This window comes from Symphalangus syndactylus, chromosome 2 (genome assembly GCF_028878055.3).
Source record: "Symphalangus syndactylus isolate Jambi chromosome 2, NHGRI_mSymSyn1-v2.1_pri, whole genome shotgun sequence".
Lineage (NCBI taxonomy): Eukaryota > Metazoa > Chordata > Mammalia > Primates > Hylobatidae > Symphalangus > Symphalangus syndactylus.
Window position 1 is genome coordinate 38,329,391 of NC_072424.2, and position 19,448 is coordinate 38,348,838.

At 44.7% G+C, this 19,448-nt stretch overlaps 1 protein-coding gene across 2 annotated transcripts in view; it reads left to right on the forward strand.

The window, feature by feature from the left end:
- Positions 1 to 4,813: 4,813 nt before the first annotated feature.
- PKD2L1 (polycystin 2 like 1, transient receptor potential cation channel) overlaps positions 4,814 to 19,448 on the forward strand; it is a 40,071-nt gene continuing 25,436 nt past the window's right edge. The window contains exons 1-2 of one of the 2 annotated variants that reach the window (XM_055252121.2): positions 4,814 to 5,173; positions 5,700 to 5,835. In XM_055252121.2, coding sequence (XP_055108096.2) covers positions 5,102 to 5,173; positions 5,700 to 5,835 — 208 coding nt within the window. In that variant the 5' untranslated portion in view covers positions 4,814 to 5,101. The remainder of the gene's footprint in view (positions 5,174 to 5,699; positions 5,836 to 19,448) is intronic. The other variant, XM_055252111.2, reaches the window with a different exon arrangement.

Sequence of the window (19,448 nt, forward strand, 5' to 3'; positions counted from 1 at the left end):
GGATTACAGGCATGAGCCACCGCGCCTGGCTGACACTGGTTTGTCGATGGCATCGACAAAAGGGAAAGTCAAGTGCCAGTAGGAGCTTGAGGACATGGAGAAAGGTACTGGACACAAGAAAATCAGGAGATGCTACTTGATTACCACATTTGCAATTTCTTGAGCAAGTTTAAACATCGTAAGAATGCAGAGAACTTTTTGAGAAAATTTCTCAAGCCGTGTTGCATAAGCTGTGCTCCTGGGGCCAATACGGGTTGATCCACACACATGGGGAATGCTTAACACTAAGCAGGAGAAAGCAATCGGATTTTGCCCAGGTAGGTGACCAAAGGTGAATAAAGCAGTCCACTGGTGGCCTTGAACTATCAGAGATGTGAGACTTGTCACATGATGACCCTCCTTTAGCACAGTCAAACTCCTGCTGGTACAAGCCTCCTCCAGAATTCAAAATTACCCAATGGGAATCATATACCATCTCCTGTTGCTTTTCCTGCTTCTCTGGACCATACTGTTAGCTTCCTGTTCATCAACCCTATCTTAAGGTCCAGTTATGCAAGGCAAGGGTCTTTACGCAATTATTTAAAAGGCTTGTAGGTGAGAGGTAGTGGCTCCCTTTTCCTTTGTCATCAGCTTATCTAACATAAGGTGGTTAATTCTGGCACAGTTCCTCCTCCTTTTTCTTTTTATTTCTGGGGAGTTTCCAAATTTATTGTTTATCAATTGACTCATCTTGGAAATTGAGCTGTAAAACACCAGGATAGAGGATGGTCTTCAAATCTGTTCCCCCACCAGGGCAGTGTTGTATACTTCCAAAACTTTCTAGGTCTCCTCCAAGTGACTCAAGGGATGGGAATTTCACCACCTCTCATGGGAGGTTGTTTTATAGCCTCTTACATCTTACCCATTATGAAAGTTCTGATGAAACATTTTTTTCCCCTTTGGTTCATTCATTACCCTTAGATAATCCCCTAAAGAGCACCTTCACAATCCCTCTCCTTCTTTGGGGCTTATGCCTTCAACTATCTGCACATGGCTGTCAGGACCCCATCCCACACACATGCACCTGCACTCCTTAGCTCTTCAGCCAGGCCTACCCACATGCAATTCTTTTCATCTTTCCTCATACATCAAAACCTCAAGTGAATTGGAAAGGGGATTATGGCTCTCTTCTCAAGATTTTCTCACGTCAGCTGCATCCCTTCTCCTCAACCACATGTCAGGTTTGTGTATGCCAATAGCCGTTCACCAATGGAAATGAGGTTTTTCTGGAATGCTGTGTTCTATAGTTAAAAAAAAAAAGATTCCTCCTACCCATAGCTCATATCTAGGTTGGATCAATATTTATACAAACTATAATAAGGAGGAAAAATCTAAAAGAAGTCTGGGACTACCTTAAATCTCCAACCACCAAGAAACTTTTAAACTACAAACAAAAATCTCAAAATAATATATTTCCCTTAAACATAGGCTATGAATTAATAAAATAAATTCAATCACCTTTTGGTAATGGAAGCATGAAAGGATTGACTACTCATTTGTTTATGGATGAAAAATTAGCATGGATGAGTGCCCCAAATGAAAAAGAACCCTTCCTTTTCTTCTTATTTTGTTATTTCTTCCCACTGACTTGGTCAGAAGCCACCTCCTTTTGTTCTTCAACCACTCTGAATAGCTGGTAGTTTCCATGGTCTCTGAAGGGATTCATGCACACCACAGTCCTCGGTGGCAATAGGGACCACCAGGAGGTCCTCACCCTCGTTATGCAACCTCAGGCCTTCCCTCTCCTCTGTTTTCTCCCAACTGCACTAAGGGCCAGTCTTCTACAACCCTAGGGGCATCACAGACATCTTCAGAGCCCCAAGACCTCGCCTATCATTCCTATGCTTAGAAGGAACCTCTTCTTTTCCAAACCTTCCCATCCAAACCTGATGGGGCTCTTCCTTCCCAAACCTCACCCATCCATCAAGATCTAGCTTCTGTTTCATTTCCTCCAGAGGAAGCTGCCTTTTCCTCTAATCTTCATAATGTTTAGTGTCTATACCATTAAAATATGCTACCTCACATTGTTCATGCCACCATTTGCTGCTGCTGCTTTTTTTTTTTTTGAAACAAGCTCTTGCTCTGTCACCAAGGCTGGAGTGCAACGGCATGAACGCGGCTCACTGCAGCCCTGACCTCCTGGGCTCAAGCAATCCTCCTGCCTCAGCCTCCTGTGTATTTGGGATCATAGACATGCATTACCATGCCCAGTTAATTTTTTGATTTTTTTTTGCAGAGACTGGGTCTCACTTTGTTGCCCAGGCTGGTCTAGAACTCCTAGTCTCAAGCTCGGCCTCCCAAAGTGCTGGTGTTAGCCACTGTGCCTGGCCCATTTGCTCCATTTTTTAAAGTTTTATTTTATTTTTAATTGATAAATAATAATTCTATATACTTATGAGGTACAATGTGACATTTTGATACATGTATACATTGTGGAGTGATCAAATCAGGTGAATTAGCATATTCATCACTCCAAATATTTATCATTTCTTTATAGTAAGAACATTTTAAATCCTCTCTGTTAGCTATTTTGAAGTACACAGTACCTCATTATTAACTGTAGTCACCACACTGTGCAACAGAACAACAGAACGTATTCCTCTTGCCTGACTGAAAGCTTTTATCCATCAACCACTCTCTTCCCCTCTCACCCACCCCTCGCCCCCAGCCTCTGGTAACCACCATTCTGCTCTCTACTTCTACGAGTTCAATTTTTTTAGATTCCACATATAAGTGAGAGCATAGGGCATCTGTCTCATTATGCCTGGCTTATTTCACTTAACATAATGTTCTCTAGGTTTATCTATGTTGTCGTAAATGACAGAATTTTCTGTGTATTTTTTCAAGGCTGAATATATTATATTGTGCATATATACCACATCTTTTAAATCCGTTCGTCTGCTGATGGATACTTAGATTGTTTCCATATCTTGGCTATTGTTAATAATCCTGCAATGGACATGGGAGAGGAGACATCTATTCAACACAATGATTTCAATTCCTTTGAGATTCCTGGAACATATGGTAATTCTATTTTTAGTTTTTTGAGGAACCTCCATACTGTTTTCCAAGATGTCTGTACTAATTTACAATATAGCCAAGCATACAAGGGCCCCCTTTTCTCCACGGCCTCGCCAACACTTGTTATCTTTCTTTCTTTCTTTTTTCTTGAGACAGGGTCTTGCTCTGTTGCTCAGGCTGGAGTGCAGTGGTGTGATTTCAGCTCACTGCAGCCTCACCGCCTCAGCCTCCCCAGCTCAAGTGGTTCTACCACCCCAGCCACCTGAGTAGCTGGGACTACATGCACGCACCCCATGCCTGGCTAATTTTTTTGTTTGTTTGTTTGTTTGTTGTAGAGGCGTTGTTTCACCATGTTGCCCAGGCTGGTCTTGAACTCCTGAGCTCAAGTGATCCTCCTGCCCTGGCCTCCCAAAGTGCTGGAATTACAGGTGTGGGCAACCACACCCAGCCAAGAGCTCTTTATAGGGACACTCAAGACTGATTATTTTGACAAGGCTGATGTTTTGCTGAATGTGAAGGTGGGCTTCAGGCCAGTGCGTAGCCCTAGGTGGGGAGCCAGGAGTTGGGAGAGGAAAGTCTCTCCTCTAGCCTCAAGGAGGAGAAACTGCAGGGTGACCACCACCACCTGTGGGACCAGCCCCATTCTGGGGCATCATGCATGCCTATAGGGGAGCTGGGGCAGGTGATCAGAGGCTGGAGCAGGGCATAGGCAGGGATGTGCTTGGGGGCCCATGCCACAGTTTTAATTCAGAGACCTGCAGTTATAAAGAAAACAGATTAATCCTGATATCATGCATAGTTCCACTTTGTGCTCAAGCTTACAATTCTAGGCCCAGGACTAAGCAGAGCCATGGGAAAAGGTTCCCAGCTCAGCTTTAGCCCCACTCCCCTTTAGTCCCATATCATACTGTCCTTGCCCTTTGTTCTCTGATCCAGCCCCCCAACCAGGTCTTAGCCTTTTTCCCATACTGAGCCCCACACCCTTAAGGAACCCCCTCTCTTGGTGTATCTCACCTGAAAGCCATGGAAAGGCAAGCCTCAGAACAAGGAATATAGACAACCTAGGACTCTGTGGTCCTCTCCCCTGCCCCCTCAGTGCCCTGAAGTATGTGAGACTGGGGTTCCTCCTGCCACTGTCCTTTCCCCACAGCTGAGAGGGTGAAGTGAGGGAGGGGAGCTGCCCGTCTCTACTCCACCAGGGAACAGCTCAAGGTGAGACGGGACAGGAGCCTCAGACCCATTGGCTGAGCCTGGGAGGTGGGCAGAGCCTGGGAGGGGGACAGCACTCTTCAGCTTTCCTCCTGGCCTTGGTCCCCACCCCAATCCATGTCGGCCCTTTCAGGAGCTTTTAGTGGGAATGAGCTCAGACCCGCAGAACAGGCCCCCCGGCTCCCCTCCTGTCTCAGCTCCTCCCATTGCTCTTTGATCGTCTCTTCTGTCCGACCTCTGGGCCATCTCTCCACCAGGCACATCTGCGAGCAGCCGTCTTCATCCCCAGCATCGCCTCTTCCTCCCGTTTCTCCTTCCACTCCCAGCTCCACATCCTCCTCCTATTCTCCCCTCTCCCCTCTTCAGACCCCCACCTTCCAGTTCCCTCACCTCCCCTTTCTGCTCGCCCCCTGGGGCTTGCAGCAAGAGGGAGAGAGAGCTCCTGACAGGATTGATGGTCTTTCCCCACCCTATCCTCTCATCCGCTCCCTCCCCAGCAGGCACAGACATCCCCCTACAAAAGGCAGGAGCCCAGGCTGTGTGGAAACAGCTGCTCTCAGACGCCCTTCCCTTTGCTGTCTGCTGGCTAGGCTGGGCTGCGCCTCTGCTCCCTCTTCCTCTAGCTGACAGTGGGCACCTGGGGTACCGGGCCCCCCCACCTCATTCCCCATGAATGCTGTGGAAAGTCCTGAGGGGCAGGAGCTGCAAAAGCTGGGGAGTGGAGCCTGGGACAACCCGGCCTACAGTGGTCCCCCTTCCCCACACGGGACGCTGAGAGTCTGCACCATCTCCAGCACGGGGCCCCTGCAGCCCCAACCCAAGAAGCCTGAAGATGAACCCCAGGAGACGGCACACAGGACCCGAGTGTCCAGCTGCTGCCTCCATATCTGTCAAGGCATCAGAGGTACCAGATAGGGGGAGGGTTCTCCTGGGATATTAGAGTCAGGAGAAGGAGTCACCAAAAGCTTTTGGGCAGGGGGTGGGGGTGGAATGTGATCTGAAGAAGAGGTGACCTTTCAGTGTCACTTTGGGGTGTGTGAATTGCCCGTGGTAGTGCTGCACGATCCAGAACACAGAGGCCAGCTGAGCGGTCTACCAGTTGTGGGGAGCCTGGCATGGTCATCACCTAGGGACCCAGAGGGATATGTGGGAGCTGGTTTGAGGGAGAACATGGATGTGATGATGCCCTAGACTACCCCACCTGGAACAGGTGCCTCCTTTCCATGCCTTCATTCTCTACAAGCCAGGGCCTTCACCCCTGTCGACCTCAGGGAGTTGATGGGAAGGGCAAGCATGGGTGTGGGTAGAGTAGCCAGATTCAGCCAAGGATGAAGGTGATGGGCAAGGAAGGGCAGGGATGGAAAGGGGCTAACGTCCAGGGACAGATGGGTGGGGATGAATGGGAGGAACACTGCCACTGAGCATCCCAGGCATCTCTCCCGTGCCCCTTAGGACTTTGGGGAACAACCCTGACTGAGAACACAGCTGACAACCGGGAACTTTATGTCAAGACCACCCTGAGGGAGCTGTTGGTATATATTGTGTTCCTGGTGGACATCTGTCTATGTGAGTAGCATCTGTGTTTGTGTACATCTGTCTGTGAGAAACATCTATGTGTGCACTATCTGTATAAACATTCCTGTGGGCACCATCTGTGGAGCCAGCATCTATCTGTGTAAGCAGGCTATATCCAGGAACTTTAGATAACAATATTCCAATCCCATCTATTTACCTTTGCAGCTTAAGATATTTTGTTTAAAAGGAATTTGTCAGCAGAGGAAGGCAGTTTGGTCAAGAATTACAAGGGGAAACCAGTTTTTGGCAGCCATTGTTTTCTATTGTCTGAAAAGGTGAAAGGTGAAAATATTTTACCCTTCTGTAGAGAGTGGGCCGGCACAGTGGCTCATGCCTGTAATCCCTGCACTTTGGGAGGCCAAAGTGGGCACATCACCTGAGGTCAGGAGTTTTGAGACCAGCTTGGCCAACATGGCAAAACTCTGTCTCTGCTAAAAATACAAAAATTAGCTGGGTGGCAGGTGCCTGTAATCCCAGCTACTCAGGAGGCTGAGGCAGGAGAATCGCTTGAACCCAGGAGCAGAGGTTGCAGTGAGCCAAGATCGCGCCACTACACTCCAGCCTCGGGGGACAGAGCAAGACTCTGTCTCTCTGTCTCCAAAAAAACAAAAAAGAGGGGAAAACCACTCCCTTCTGTTTGGATAAATAGTTTGGTGGGCTTCACATAGTTATTACACTATATCTGATTCATGTTTCTTTAGAGGCAGAAAAAAAATGGAAGAAAAAAGAGAGGAAGTAAAAGATCCAGGTGACCTTAGATCTCAGATCCCTGTTAAGACAGGGAGGGACACACATGGTGTGGTGATGGTCCCATGTGAGAGACCACCATGCCACATGCCATTGGAGGAAGCTTATTGAGGCTCTAGCTATAGACACAAACTGAGAAGTTTTGATCTCTAAGTTGAGAGAAGCAAGTGAAAAGATAGGAGGGCGACTGTAGAAAGATAGAGCCAAAGAACTGTAAATAATAATAAAATTGGACCAAACAGATACTATTAGAACTGTAGGTAATGACAGCAACTTTGTATTTGGTTTATTACTTCTTTCAAAAATTGCACAAGTGATGTTTGCCTAGTTTAATATAGCTATGTGTGGGGTTGTGTTTTGATTAAAGCTGTAGGTTGGACCATACAACTAAGATTCCCTCATTACTAGGTGTTCTAGGCTCCACAATACTCTGTTCTTGTCAGGGTGCATAAATCTTTTGAAAGTGGAGTCAAAGAGTCTCATAACATTAATGTTGATGGAATGTTTTCTTATTTTTTGAGCCACCCACATTTGTGCGAGCCCTCCAGGAAAGCTGGCAGAAAGCACTTGGTTCTGGCTGTGCTCTATCAGAACTCATTCCATGCTGGACAGAGGGGACAGTCCTCTGTGTTTGCCACTGGCCACTCGGCAGGGAGTGAAAGGACACAGTGCGTGTGAGGAACAACGCCCGGCCCAATGTACACTTTGTGGGGCCCTTTCAATTCCTTTCAGTGAATGGCTGTCAGAAATTCATTTGTGACATATTGATTTTTTTTGTCCTAACCATCTGCTAGCAAGAAGTCATCTCCTTTTTCAGATCCCGTGACAGCAGCTGAAACCCACAGGCAGAGCCTTTCTCTATAAATGACTTAAACGTGTCTCTTTCCAGATTAGCCTCTGGAACAGGACTGTTTCTAGCTCCCCAGAGTTACAGTGAACCATTTCCAACTCCATTGTATGGAGCTGGAAAGGGTGGAAGCTTGGGTTCTGGAAGTCCAGGAGTCCAATCAACTCATGTTCTCTGCTTTCTGTGATCTCAGTGCGCTAATGCGTTGCCGGATGGTCTGTGACTTGCCAAAATCTGAGTCATAGACTTAGTACAATAATTACAGAATCCTTGAGTGGACGGGGACTTTAGAGCTCATCTAATTTTAGGATGCAGAATATGTGGAATCCTTTCTCTGTGATCCTTTCCATAGTGCTCTGTCAGGTGGCCAACCAGCCCAACCTGGGGAGTGTCAACAGGGCTGTCACTGTTTCATGAGGCAACCCATTCTACTATTTGGCAGCTCTGTTTCCTTCCCCTTATGGAGCCACCTCCTCTGAGCCAGATGTTGGACTGAGAAACACATAGATGACAGATACTTGGGCCTTTCCCCTCAGAGGCTCACTTCCTTTTCAGAACTTTCTTCTATTAAGCCAACTACTGACGTGTCCCCGCTACTCTCTGAAGTGACAACTTTTCAACTGTTTGAATGAATATAGCTTGCCCTTGGTCATCTGTTCTCTAGGTTAAATAACTTCTATTTGAATATAGCTTGCCCTTGGTCATCTGTTCTCTAGGTTAAATAACTTCTATTTTGTCACTAAACTAGTCATGATACTATGGTTTTCAGAGGTGGTATTATGCAGGGATTGAAGGCATGGGCTCCAAATTTGCACAGGTTTGGGTCAAACACCATGCACTACCATTCACCATTTGAGGGCCCTCGAGCAATTTGCTTAACTTCTTTGAATTTCAGTTTCCTCATTGTACTTACCCAATCCAATAGGATTATGTGAGATAATAGCCATGAAATCATTAACTCAGTGCCTGGCATATATTAAAAGCAATTTCAGAATGCTCTCCATACTGGTTGCCTGCCTGCAGACTTCATCTATGTGATGCCTGGCACTGGACAAAATATGCCACGGACAATCTGACCAGCACAGAGTACTGTGATGCCATTATTTCCGTTGTACCCAGATTTTGGGGATCTGTGAGGAAATGCAGAGGAAGTGATATCTGAGCTAAAACCTGAGAGATATGGAGGATTTATCCCCTTGAAAGGGAGGTGAATAGAAAGGAAGTCTCTGGGAAGAGGGGACAGCATGTGCCAAGACCCAAAAGGGACAGAGGGCACAGTTTAGTTAAAGTGCATCAACGTGCCTGGAGCAGAGAGTTTGAGAAGCAAAGCGGTAAAAGACGACAAGGCTGGCCTTACAAGAAGGGGCCGATCATGAGGGGCCTTATAAGGCATGAGAAAGAATTTGGACTTTATTCTGAGGGGTACAGGGAGAGCTATTGAAAAGTTTTAAGCATAGGAGTGACATGACAAATTTTAAGTTCTCCTGAGGAGAGGGCAGAAGTATAAACCTTGGATCACAGAAGTATCTCTGGGAAAGTTGAGTAGGGGAGATAATAGTCCTGTGCTAAGGATATTAATGGGATTTTTAAAAACAAAAATCTTACCAGGGCCACTGAGTCAGTCTGGTGGCAGTATAGCATGCTGGTTAAGCAGTGAGGCTCTGAAGTCGACTATGTGGGCTCAAGGTCTGGCGCTTCCCCAATTATCAGCTGTGTGATCGTGAGCAAGTTTGCTAACCTCTCTTTTCCTTGGATAATGATCATACCAACCTGAGAAGATTCTTATGCAGGTTAAATAAAATAGCTCACGAATATGCTTAACACAGTGTCTGTCTGGCACATGGTAAATAGTGTCTATTGTCTTCAAGTCACAGCAGGCACTGTAAAACTATAAATGTGGCATCATAACCCAGCCAGCAGTGGAGGGTGAGGAAGGGAGAATTAATCTGATACCTTTAAACCTCAGAAAACCTCCAAGTCCTATGGAATTGGGCTCTTAATAAAGACCCTGAAATCGTTAGACTACCTGAAAATGTGCCATTTAACTGCGTTGGGCCTTGAGAATTAAAGTCCGCACCCACAAAGTGCCGGCCCCACGAGAACTTTTTATGAAACAGAATTAGGAGGCCTTCACATTCTGATGATTCCTACAACATCTAGTAAGATAATACTAATACTAGTTTCCTAGCCCCTGCCTCTACCTGCCTCTTCCTTTCAGACATATTTTCAGGCAACGTGGAGCCTTGGAATGGCCTCAGGAGGGCCACTTCGGCGCTCTCCAAGGTCCTGGCCTCACCTCCCTGGTGTCTCAGCTCTCCGTTAGGCTCCCTGAGCTCTGGCCAACTGCATCTAGACCATAGGTTCTCAGTGGGGATGATGTAGCCCCCAAGAGTGTAAAAATAGTTTTTCCAAGGGCAAAAAGAATACTTTAGGTATTACAATGGCTTTTGGGCCACTGAAAAGCCACGGTACATAAACAAATGTAGAGTCTGTCTGCGGTATCGGAATTGGGAGTGATTAGGAAGAAAATGTCTAAAGAGACTTCTGGGGAGATGGATAATGCAAAAAAGGTTAAGAAACAGTGAACCAGATCCACTTAATTTGGCTAGTCAGTATGCTGACTGAGCTCTCCTGCCTAAGGATTGGGAATACACATTATAAGCCTGAAAGCTGGCACCAAGCGGGGTGGCTGTTGTGTTGCTCTATCAGGATGCTGTTTTCTAAGAACTGGAGTGACGTGCAGTTGGATATGCAGCTGTGCAGTGTGCTTTTCCATGTCAGTTCCCGTGACTGGGTTCAAATGCTCCAGGACCCGTGTTTATTATTAGGTAAACACAGTGCATGATGAAAACATAAAAACACTGGAGTCAGACACACTGGATTCAAATACTAGCTCCTCTACTTCCTGGCTTTGTGACGTTGAACACTTGTTCTACCAATAAGGATGATAAATTTATCTTCTGGAGATAACATGCATAAAGAACCAAACACAATCACTGGTAGTAGTTATTTTTGTATTATCTAGGAGAAAATCAAAACCCTCACCTGGTCCTCTAGACTGTTCATTAAAAAAATACCTTTCAAGAGAGAAGCCAATCTGAAAAGGCTACATACTGTGTGATTCCAACCATATGTCGTGGTGGAAAAGACAGAACTATGGAGATACTAAAAGTTGTCAGTGGTTTCCAGGGGTTGGGGAAAGAGAAGGAAGAATAGGTAAACCACAGAGGATTTTTAGGGCAGTGAAACTACTCTGTATGGTGAATACCTGTCATTTTACGTAAAACCCATACAATGTACAATACCAAGAGTAAAACCTAAGGTACACTGTGGACCTACAATGTAGGTCCATTGTGTAACAAAAGCACCACCCTGGTGTTGGATGTTGATAGCAGGGGAGGCTGTGCTTATTTGAGGACAGGGGATCTATGGGAAATCTCTGCACCTTTCCTTCAATTTTGCTATGAACCTAAAATTACTCTAAAAAAATAAAGTGGGCTGGGCATGGTGGCTCATGCCTGTAATTCCAGCACTTTGGGAGACCAAACCGGGCGGATTGCCTGAGGCCAGGAGTTCGAGACCAGCCTGGCCAACATGGTGAAACCCCATCTCTATTAAAAATACAAAAATTAGCAAGGCATGATGGTGGGCACCTGTAATCCCAGCTACTCAGGAGGCTGAGACAGGAGAATTGTTTGAACCTGGGAGGTGGAGGTTGCAGTGAGCCGAGATAATGCCACTGCACTCCAACCTGGGTGACAGAGAAAGACTCTGTCTCAATAAATAAATAAATAAATAAATAAATAAATAAATAAAGTTTATCTTAAAAAGTGAAGTGTATTAAAAACAACTTTTCAGTGTTGCTTGTGGAAACTTGGAAAAAACAACTTTCATGATTACAGTTAATAATAATGTATTATATCTTTCAAAATAGCTAAAAGAGAGGATTTTAAATATTCTCAACACAAAGAAACATTTGAGGTGATGGATATGTTAATTAGCCTGATTTGATCATTCCGTGATGTATACATCTGAAAAAACATTCCATTGCACCCCATAAAGATACAGAGTGGGCCAGGCGCGGTGACTCACATCTGTAATCCCAGCACTTCGGGAGGCCGAGGCGGGTGGATCACCTGAGATCAGGAGTTCGAGACCAGCCTGGCCAACATGGCAAAACCCTGACTCTACTAAAAATACAAAAATTAGCCAGGTGTGGTGGCACGCTCCTGTAGTCCCAGTTACTCAGGAGGCTGAGGCAGGAGAATCGCTTGAATCTGGGAGATGGAGTTTGCAGTGAGCCGAGATCGTGTCACTGTACTCCAGCCTGGGTGACAGAGCAAGACTCCATCTCAAAAATAAAATAAAACAAAATAAAAGCAGTAATTATTTGTCAATTAAAAGTAAATTAATAAATAACATAAAATTACCTTTCAAAGTCTGTAGTTGGCTCCACATATAGGGACAGTATTATTTGAGTAGCATCCTTTAAGTGACATCAGACCTTTAAGTTAAAGTACTTTCCCTGGAGGCCCTCAGTTTATCACAACCACCACCACCATCATCATCATTATTAACAGCACAAACAACAAACCTCTATTGAATAATTTTTCAATGCACCTAGCACTATATTATGTACTTTAACTCACTGACTACTTCCAATGACTCTATGAAATTGGTTCTGCCTAACACTCCCATTTTACAAATCAGAAAGATTTAGAAAAGTCAAACAGCTTGTTCAAGGCCACACATGCAAGCAAGTGAAGAAAGAGGAATCCAACTCAGCAATTGGTTTCCTGACTTGAATTCCGAGGCTTTTAACCACTGGAGTCTACTATGGCCTCTCTATCTGGAAATGTATTGCTCATAAATTTACTAATACCCATCAACATCTTAGCAAGGACCACTCCGTGCCCTACCCTAATAGAAGCAGAGTATTGAGAAATTCTACTAGCTAACTACTATTCTTTCTTTTTAATACTGTATTTAAAAAATGATATAGAAACATTAAAGAATATTTTAAAATATAGTTGGCTACCACTACATTAAAGAATTTTTCATTTTTCTTATTACCAGTGTTAATGCATACATTCTTACCTAGTTGTATTATATTGTATACTTTCATCATTTATAACATTTCATCATATTTCTAAGTAGTTTTTTTTTTTTTTTTTTGAGACAGAGTCTGGTTCTTTCACCCAGGCTGGAGTGCAGTGTCCTGCCTCAGCCTCCTGAGTAGCTGGGATTACAGGCGCCCACCACCATGCCCAGCTAATTTTTGTATTTTTAGTAAAGACGGGGTTTCACCATGTTGCCCAGGCTGGTCTGGAACTCCTGACCTCAAGTGATCGGCCCACCTTGGCCTCCCAAAATGTTGGGATTACAAGCATGAGCCACCGTAGTTTTTGTTTTTGTTGTTGTTGTTGTTTTGAGACAGGGCCTCGCTCTGTTGCTCAGGCTGGTATGCAGTGGTGTAATCTCAGCTCACTCCAGCCTCAAACTCTCAGGTGAGCCTCCCACCTCAGCCCTAAAAGTAACTGGGTCTACAGGCATGCACCACCACACTTGGTTAATTTTTGTATTTTTCATAGAGACGGGGTTTCCCCATGTTGCCCAGTCTGGTCTCGAACTCCTGGGCTCAAGCCTTCCAAAGTGCTAGGATTACAGGTGTGAGCCACTGTGCCTGGCCTCTCAGTAGTTTTCATATTTTCTTTCTTTCTTTCTTCCTTTCCTTTCCTTTCCTTTCCTTTCCTTTCCTTTCCTTTTTTTTCTTCTTTCTTTCTTTCTTTCTTTCTTTCTTTCTTTCTTTCTTTCTTTCTTTCTTTCTTCTTCTTTCTTTCTTTTCTGCTCTCACTCTTGCCCAGGCGCCCAGGCTGGAGTGCAGTGGCACGATTTCAGCTCACTACAGCCTCAACCTCCTAGGCTCAAGCAATCCTCCCACTTCAACCTCTCAAGTAGCTGGGACTACAGGTACACACCACCACACCCTATATTTTTTGTAGAAATGGCGTGTTGCTATATTTTCTTTTCTTTTCTTTTCTTTTCTTTTTTTTTTTTTTTTTTTTTGAGACAGAATCTCGCTCTGTCACCCAGGCTGGTGTGCAGTGGTGCGATCTCGGCTCACTGCAACCTCTGCCTCCTGGATTCAAGCAGTTCTCCTGCCTCAGCCTCTCAAGTAGCTGGGATTACAGGCATGTGCCACCACGCCCGGCTAATTTTTTTGTATTTTTAGTAGAGAGGAGGTTTCACCATATTGGCCGGGCTGGTCTCGAACTCCTGACACTGTGATCCACCCACCTCGACCTCCCAAAGTGCTGGGATTACAGGCATGAGCCACCGTGCCCGGCCGGGTGTTGCTATATTTTCTAGGCTGATCTTCAACTCCTGAGCTCAAGTCATCCCCCTGCCTCGGTTTCCCAAAGTGCTGGAATTACAGGCATGAGCCACCGTGCCCAGCCAGTTTTTATATTTTTATTTTAAGGACTACAGTCACACCGCAATTAGCTAAAACATTTCTCTGGTTGTTTCAGTATTTGTCTATCATCGTAAATGTATCTATAGCTGCAGCTTTTTTTTTTTTCACTTCTGTTAAATTATTTCCTTGGGAATTGCTAAGGAGAGAGATTACCATGAGGGCAAAAGATAGAAATATCTCTTTAGTATTTGCTATGTGTTGTCATTTTGCCTCTGTAAGGGATTATACAAATTTATTGTGCCACTAGTGCTATACGATCACATCAATTTTGTCACAACCTCATCAAAATTGGATGTTATCACTTATAATTTTTATTATTAAATAGGTATAAGATGGTACAACTCACATTAATTTACTTGCCTTTTATTACCAATGAGGTTGAACACTTTTCTCATGCTTTAATTTATAATGTGTATTTATTTTTGTGTAAATTGCATGAGATGTTTTCAGGGGGACAAAGGAGGGAAGGGAAAGTGGGGAACTTGGACCATTAGACCCTAGATGAGGAATCAACCACCAGCGACCTCATTTCCAAGATCTGGGCTCTTGGGAGTGGAAAGAATAGCCAACAAAGTTAGCCATCACCTGCACAGCAATTTGGTGGGGGACAAGCCCTAGTAGACTATCATGGTCAGCCATACTGACCATGTTTCTTCTCCCTTATGCTTTATTCTAGGAACTGGTGGTGGACCTATAATCCAAGACTATTTGGAATCTCATCTGGCTAAAATAGAGCTATCTTTTTCATGCAGGCAATATGGGTGACCCATCAATTGTCTGATAATAATAATGTCAATTGTGCAATCCTTTAAACTTTACACAGAGATTTCACACGTATCATCTCATTCCATCCTGACGGCAATCCTATAATGGTTCAATACTTTTACTTCCTTTCTGCAGGTTAGGGAAATGTTATTATTGTCATTATGAATAGTTCAGGAATGATTAATCACTCAGAGCTTTTTCTGAGGGATGGAGTCAGTCCTGTCCCAGCTATTCCTCAGCAGAGAAAGTGCTGGAGAATTATCTTCCTGGCTCTCCCTTCCCACTGGGCCCACACCATCATCATGATATTTATGAAAGGGCTTCCAGCCCTTTGTCTTCTTGGAGGGATGGCTGTAGCCTTTTGTTGATGGAGGAAACATTGAAGGTCTTTGTGTAGAAATAATGGCTGTTTGTTTTAGGAGACATTATTGTTATCTCAAAGGTGCACCTGGGATTGGCCCTGTATAGGAGAGGCTCTAAGCCAGGAAATGGTTGGGTCTGGTCACCATGGAGCTGGGGAGGAGGGCAGAGACCCTCAATCTTTAATGCCTAATGGCTACATGCCAATTAATATCAATTGGATGCTCTTAATCCATCACCAGTTGTAAAGAAACGCATGCCTCTCTTTACTCTGCTTTCTTTTAGTGGATTTCAAGGTTCTATCCATAGATTGGTGGAATTGCACTAATAGGAGAGGTTGAAGTGAGCTTGTCAAGAAAGCTTGACAGAATTTCTAGAATCAACAAAGAAAGGAGCAGAAATATATTGGAGGTTCAGAAAGTGTCCGTGGCTGAGTTCCTGTGTGGCTGTAATGATGTCAGAAGATACTTTGTCATATAGAACCACGATTTTAGTGAAGGCACAGTTGTATAATGGAAAGAGCGTGTGACCTGGAATAAAGTGGCCTGATCCAAATGATGGTGCTACCAGTTATTAGCCACGCATCTTTGGCAAATAGGTCAAGATACTTAAATCTTTCTAAACTTTGATTCCTCAAGTGAGAATAACACCTGCTTTTGTGAGGTTGGTGGAAAACAAATTAGGTATTTAGTAGTACAGTGCTTGGAATAAAATAGGCTTTCAATAAATATTAATTGCCATTCCGTGTCAAGATATAAATTAGGAAAATATTGAAATACATCTCAGCCAGGCTCAGTGGCTCACGCCTGTAATCCCAAAACTTTGGGAGGCTGAGGCAGGTGGATCACGAGGTCAGGAATTCAAGACCAGCCTGGGCCACATGGCAAAACCCCATCTCTACTAAAAATACAAAAATCAGCTGGGCACAGCGGTGTGTGCCTGTAATCCCGGCTACTCGGGAAGCTGAGGCAGGAGAATCGCTTGAACCCCAGAGGTGGAGGTTGCAGTGAGCCGAGATCGCACCACTGTACTCAGCCTGGGCGACAGAGTGAGATTCCATCATCTAAAAAAAAAAAAAAAAAAAAAATAGAGAGAGAAAAAAAAAAACAGGCTGGGTGCGGTGGCTCACGCCTGTAATCCCAGCACTTTGGGAGGCCAAGGCGGGTGGATCAAGAGGTCAGTAGATCAAGACCATCCTGGCTAACACGGTGAAACCCCGTCTCTACTAAAAATACAAAAAAATTAGCTGGGCGTGGTGGCAGATGCCTGTAGTTCCAGCTACTTCGGAGGCTGAGGCAGGAGAATGGTATGAACCCAGGAGGTGGAGCATGCAGTGAGCCGAGATCACGCCACTGCACTCCAACCTGGGTGACAGAGCAAGACTCCGCCTAAAAAAAAAAAAAAAAAAAAAGAAAAACATCTCAGTACTCTGGATTGTTGTAGATGAGGCCAGGCTGGAGTACTGCTGATGTAAGTGGCTAGCAGAAGAGCATATAACTCGTATTACAAGGCGTGAGTTTGAGCACTAGCTCTGCCCTCTTGCCCTGAGCAAATCACGTACACTCTGAACTTCATGATTCATAGGAAGTTTTGTTCATGGGTAAGATGGAATCAGCAGACAGGTCTGATAGGCAACTGGGAGACATTACATAGGAAAACTCTTTGAAAACTATGAAATAAGGTACACAGGCAGGGGATTATAAGGATATTGACAATTATGTTATTGGGTGGTGGCAGCAGGATTGCTGAGATTTTAAGTTCAGACAGAACCTCCAGACTGGGCAGAGGTTCTACTCACAAAAATAAGGAATGAGGGCAATCTTTTCTTTTCTTTTTTTTTTTGAGACAGAGTCTTGCTCTGTCGCCCAGGCTGGAGTGCAGTGGTGTAATCTTGCCTCACTGCAACCTCCACCTCCTGGGTTCAAGTGGTTCTCCTGCCTCGGCCTCCAGAGTAGCTGGGATTACAGGTGCGCACCACCACGCCCGGCTAATTTTTGTTTTTTTTTTTAGTAGAGATGGGATTTCACCAGGTTGGCCAGGCTGGTCTCGAACTGATCTCAGGTGATCCGCCCACCTCAGCCTCCCAAAGTGCTGGGATTACAGGTGAGCCAGAGCACCCGGCCCATTTCAATTGTTTTCTAGACACATTTAAATATACATGAATTTTAGATAAAGGAGCTTCTGTTGGTTTACACTAGAAGGATGTGTAAAGTCAACAGCAATGCCGTCTGCAAGGTGGAACGTCCGCTGATTGTGATAAACGTAGTGTAGGAGGCTCCCCTAAAGTGCTGGTGGCTAATGGCAATAAAGTCAGTGAAGGAGGCTCTCTGGATGCGCTTTGTGAAAGACAAATCACACTGCAGAGAAGCCCAGGATCAGAAACAGTGCTTCTTGCTGGATACTTCTCGGTCCTGGACTGGCTCTCCCCGTGCCTGCTTCCTTCTCTCTCTTCTCTCTCCCCAGGCACTGGTCCGTTTTGCTTTCTTCTCGCCTACCTCTGCCCACAGCTTTTGACTCCTCTTCTTTTCTCCCTGGTCCTCTGTCTCACAGGCTTTTCCATGTCTTCCTGTTCCGGATACAAGCCTATGGCTTCTTGAGATTTTTTTTTGAAGGGCTCTCCCTGCTGGGAACTCCAGGGAATCACATTTTCCACTTTTGGTTCTTGAACCCCAGGAAAAGTTTGATAAAGGTGTTTCAGGAAGTTCATCCCCTCAAGTGGTGATAACATAGTTTCTGTTTAAATTATTTGCAGGCAAGGCATGGTGGTTCACGCCTGTAATCCCAGCAGTCTGTGGGAGGATTGCTTGTGTCCAGGAGTTTAAGACCAGCCTGGGCAACATAGCAAAACCCCATCTCTATTACTAAAATGAAAAAGTTACACATAAATACATTGTTTTTTATTTATTTATTTATTTATTTATTTATTTATTTATTTATTTGAGACGGAGTCTTACTCTGTCGCCCAGGCTGGAGTGCAGTGGCGCAATCTCGGCTCACTGCAAGCTCCGCCTCCCGGGTTCATGCCATTCTCCTGCCTCAGCCTCTCCGAGTAGTTGGGACTACAGGCGCCCGCCACAACGCCCAGCTAATTTTTTGTATTTTTAGTAGAGACGGGGTTTCACCGTGGTCTCGATCTCCTGACCTCGTGATCTGCCCGCCTCGGCCTCCCAAAGTGCTGGGATTACAAGCGTGAGCCACCGCGCCAGGCCAAATAAATTGTTTATAAATCAACTATTAATTACTTAAATATGATTTCCCTTTATATGGAACCATTTGAGAGCCTCCTGTTGTGTACTGAGTGAGAAAGCCCTTGGTAAAGAAGGTGATGTATCTCTCTGGGGTGACCAAATCTGTCTGCATAAAGTCTTCTTGGATGGCCTTTATTTTGCAACACTTCATGAAACAATGATGAGTTATTGATTGGTTATTGAACCAGTGCCAACAATCAATTCTCTCGGGAGTTAAAGGGTCTATTGAGGGTAGATAGATATAACTCAAATAAATGAAAACTGTTTGCACTCCTCAAAATGTTGAGAGTAGACCCAGTAACTCCAGAGAGAATTGACTATTGGCATTGGAGGAACATACGGTTCGGTTATGGTGTTGATTATCCTGTAATCCTCACAGAATCTTATTGATCCAGGTAGCTTATACTGCACAATTACAGGTAAAAGCCAGGAGTTCTCTATAGTGAAATCACTCATTACCAACTCTATTAACTTAGTTACCACTCTCTTATCATTTGTTAAGACAGTGCATGAAACTGGCAATCCAATCGGGGTAACCCCTTATATATGTAATCACTAGGTTTTTCCTGCCTGGTTTCCCGTATTTTCTGAGTCCGTATGTTCAAAGACTCCAGCTTGGGCACCTTTTAACAAGGGCCATTCTTCTCAGGCTTCCTTGGTTTCTAGCACTAAATACATTTTTTTTTGGTTCAGCTAGATTTAGGCAGCAAAAAATCTCCGGGTCTCAGCACTAGTATACTCTCTGTAGCTTTAGTTTTTCCAAAATGACCAGTCTCTGGGAGATCTTGAGCAAAATAGCTCAAAGAAGGACAGTATGAGCAAGTGCAACTCTTCCTCTGTAACCTTCTACAGGAGCGTGTGGAATCACTGCTGCCTCATCAGCCAGAAAAATCCCTGTACAAAGACAGGCCTTTTATGTTTTACTGCAGTTGGTGTCTTCAGCTCTTTTGAAACAGTGTGCCCTCCTTCGCAGAGACCATAGCTACCGAAATGTTACCTTATCTCTTATGACATTAACTGAAGTCCATGCTATGTCTCGAGGTTTCTGAGCCACACAGAAGCAATGCTATCTAGGGGGCCATATTTTTCCAGGATGACTCTAGAGAAGAAGACTCTTCATCTTCCTCAGGACTGTTGACTTCCTGGTTTGATTGCTGTCTTC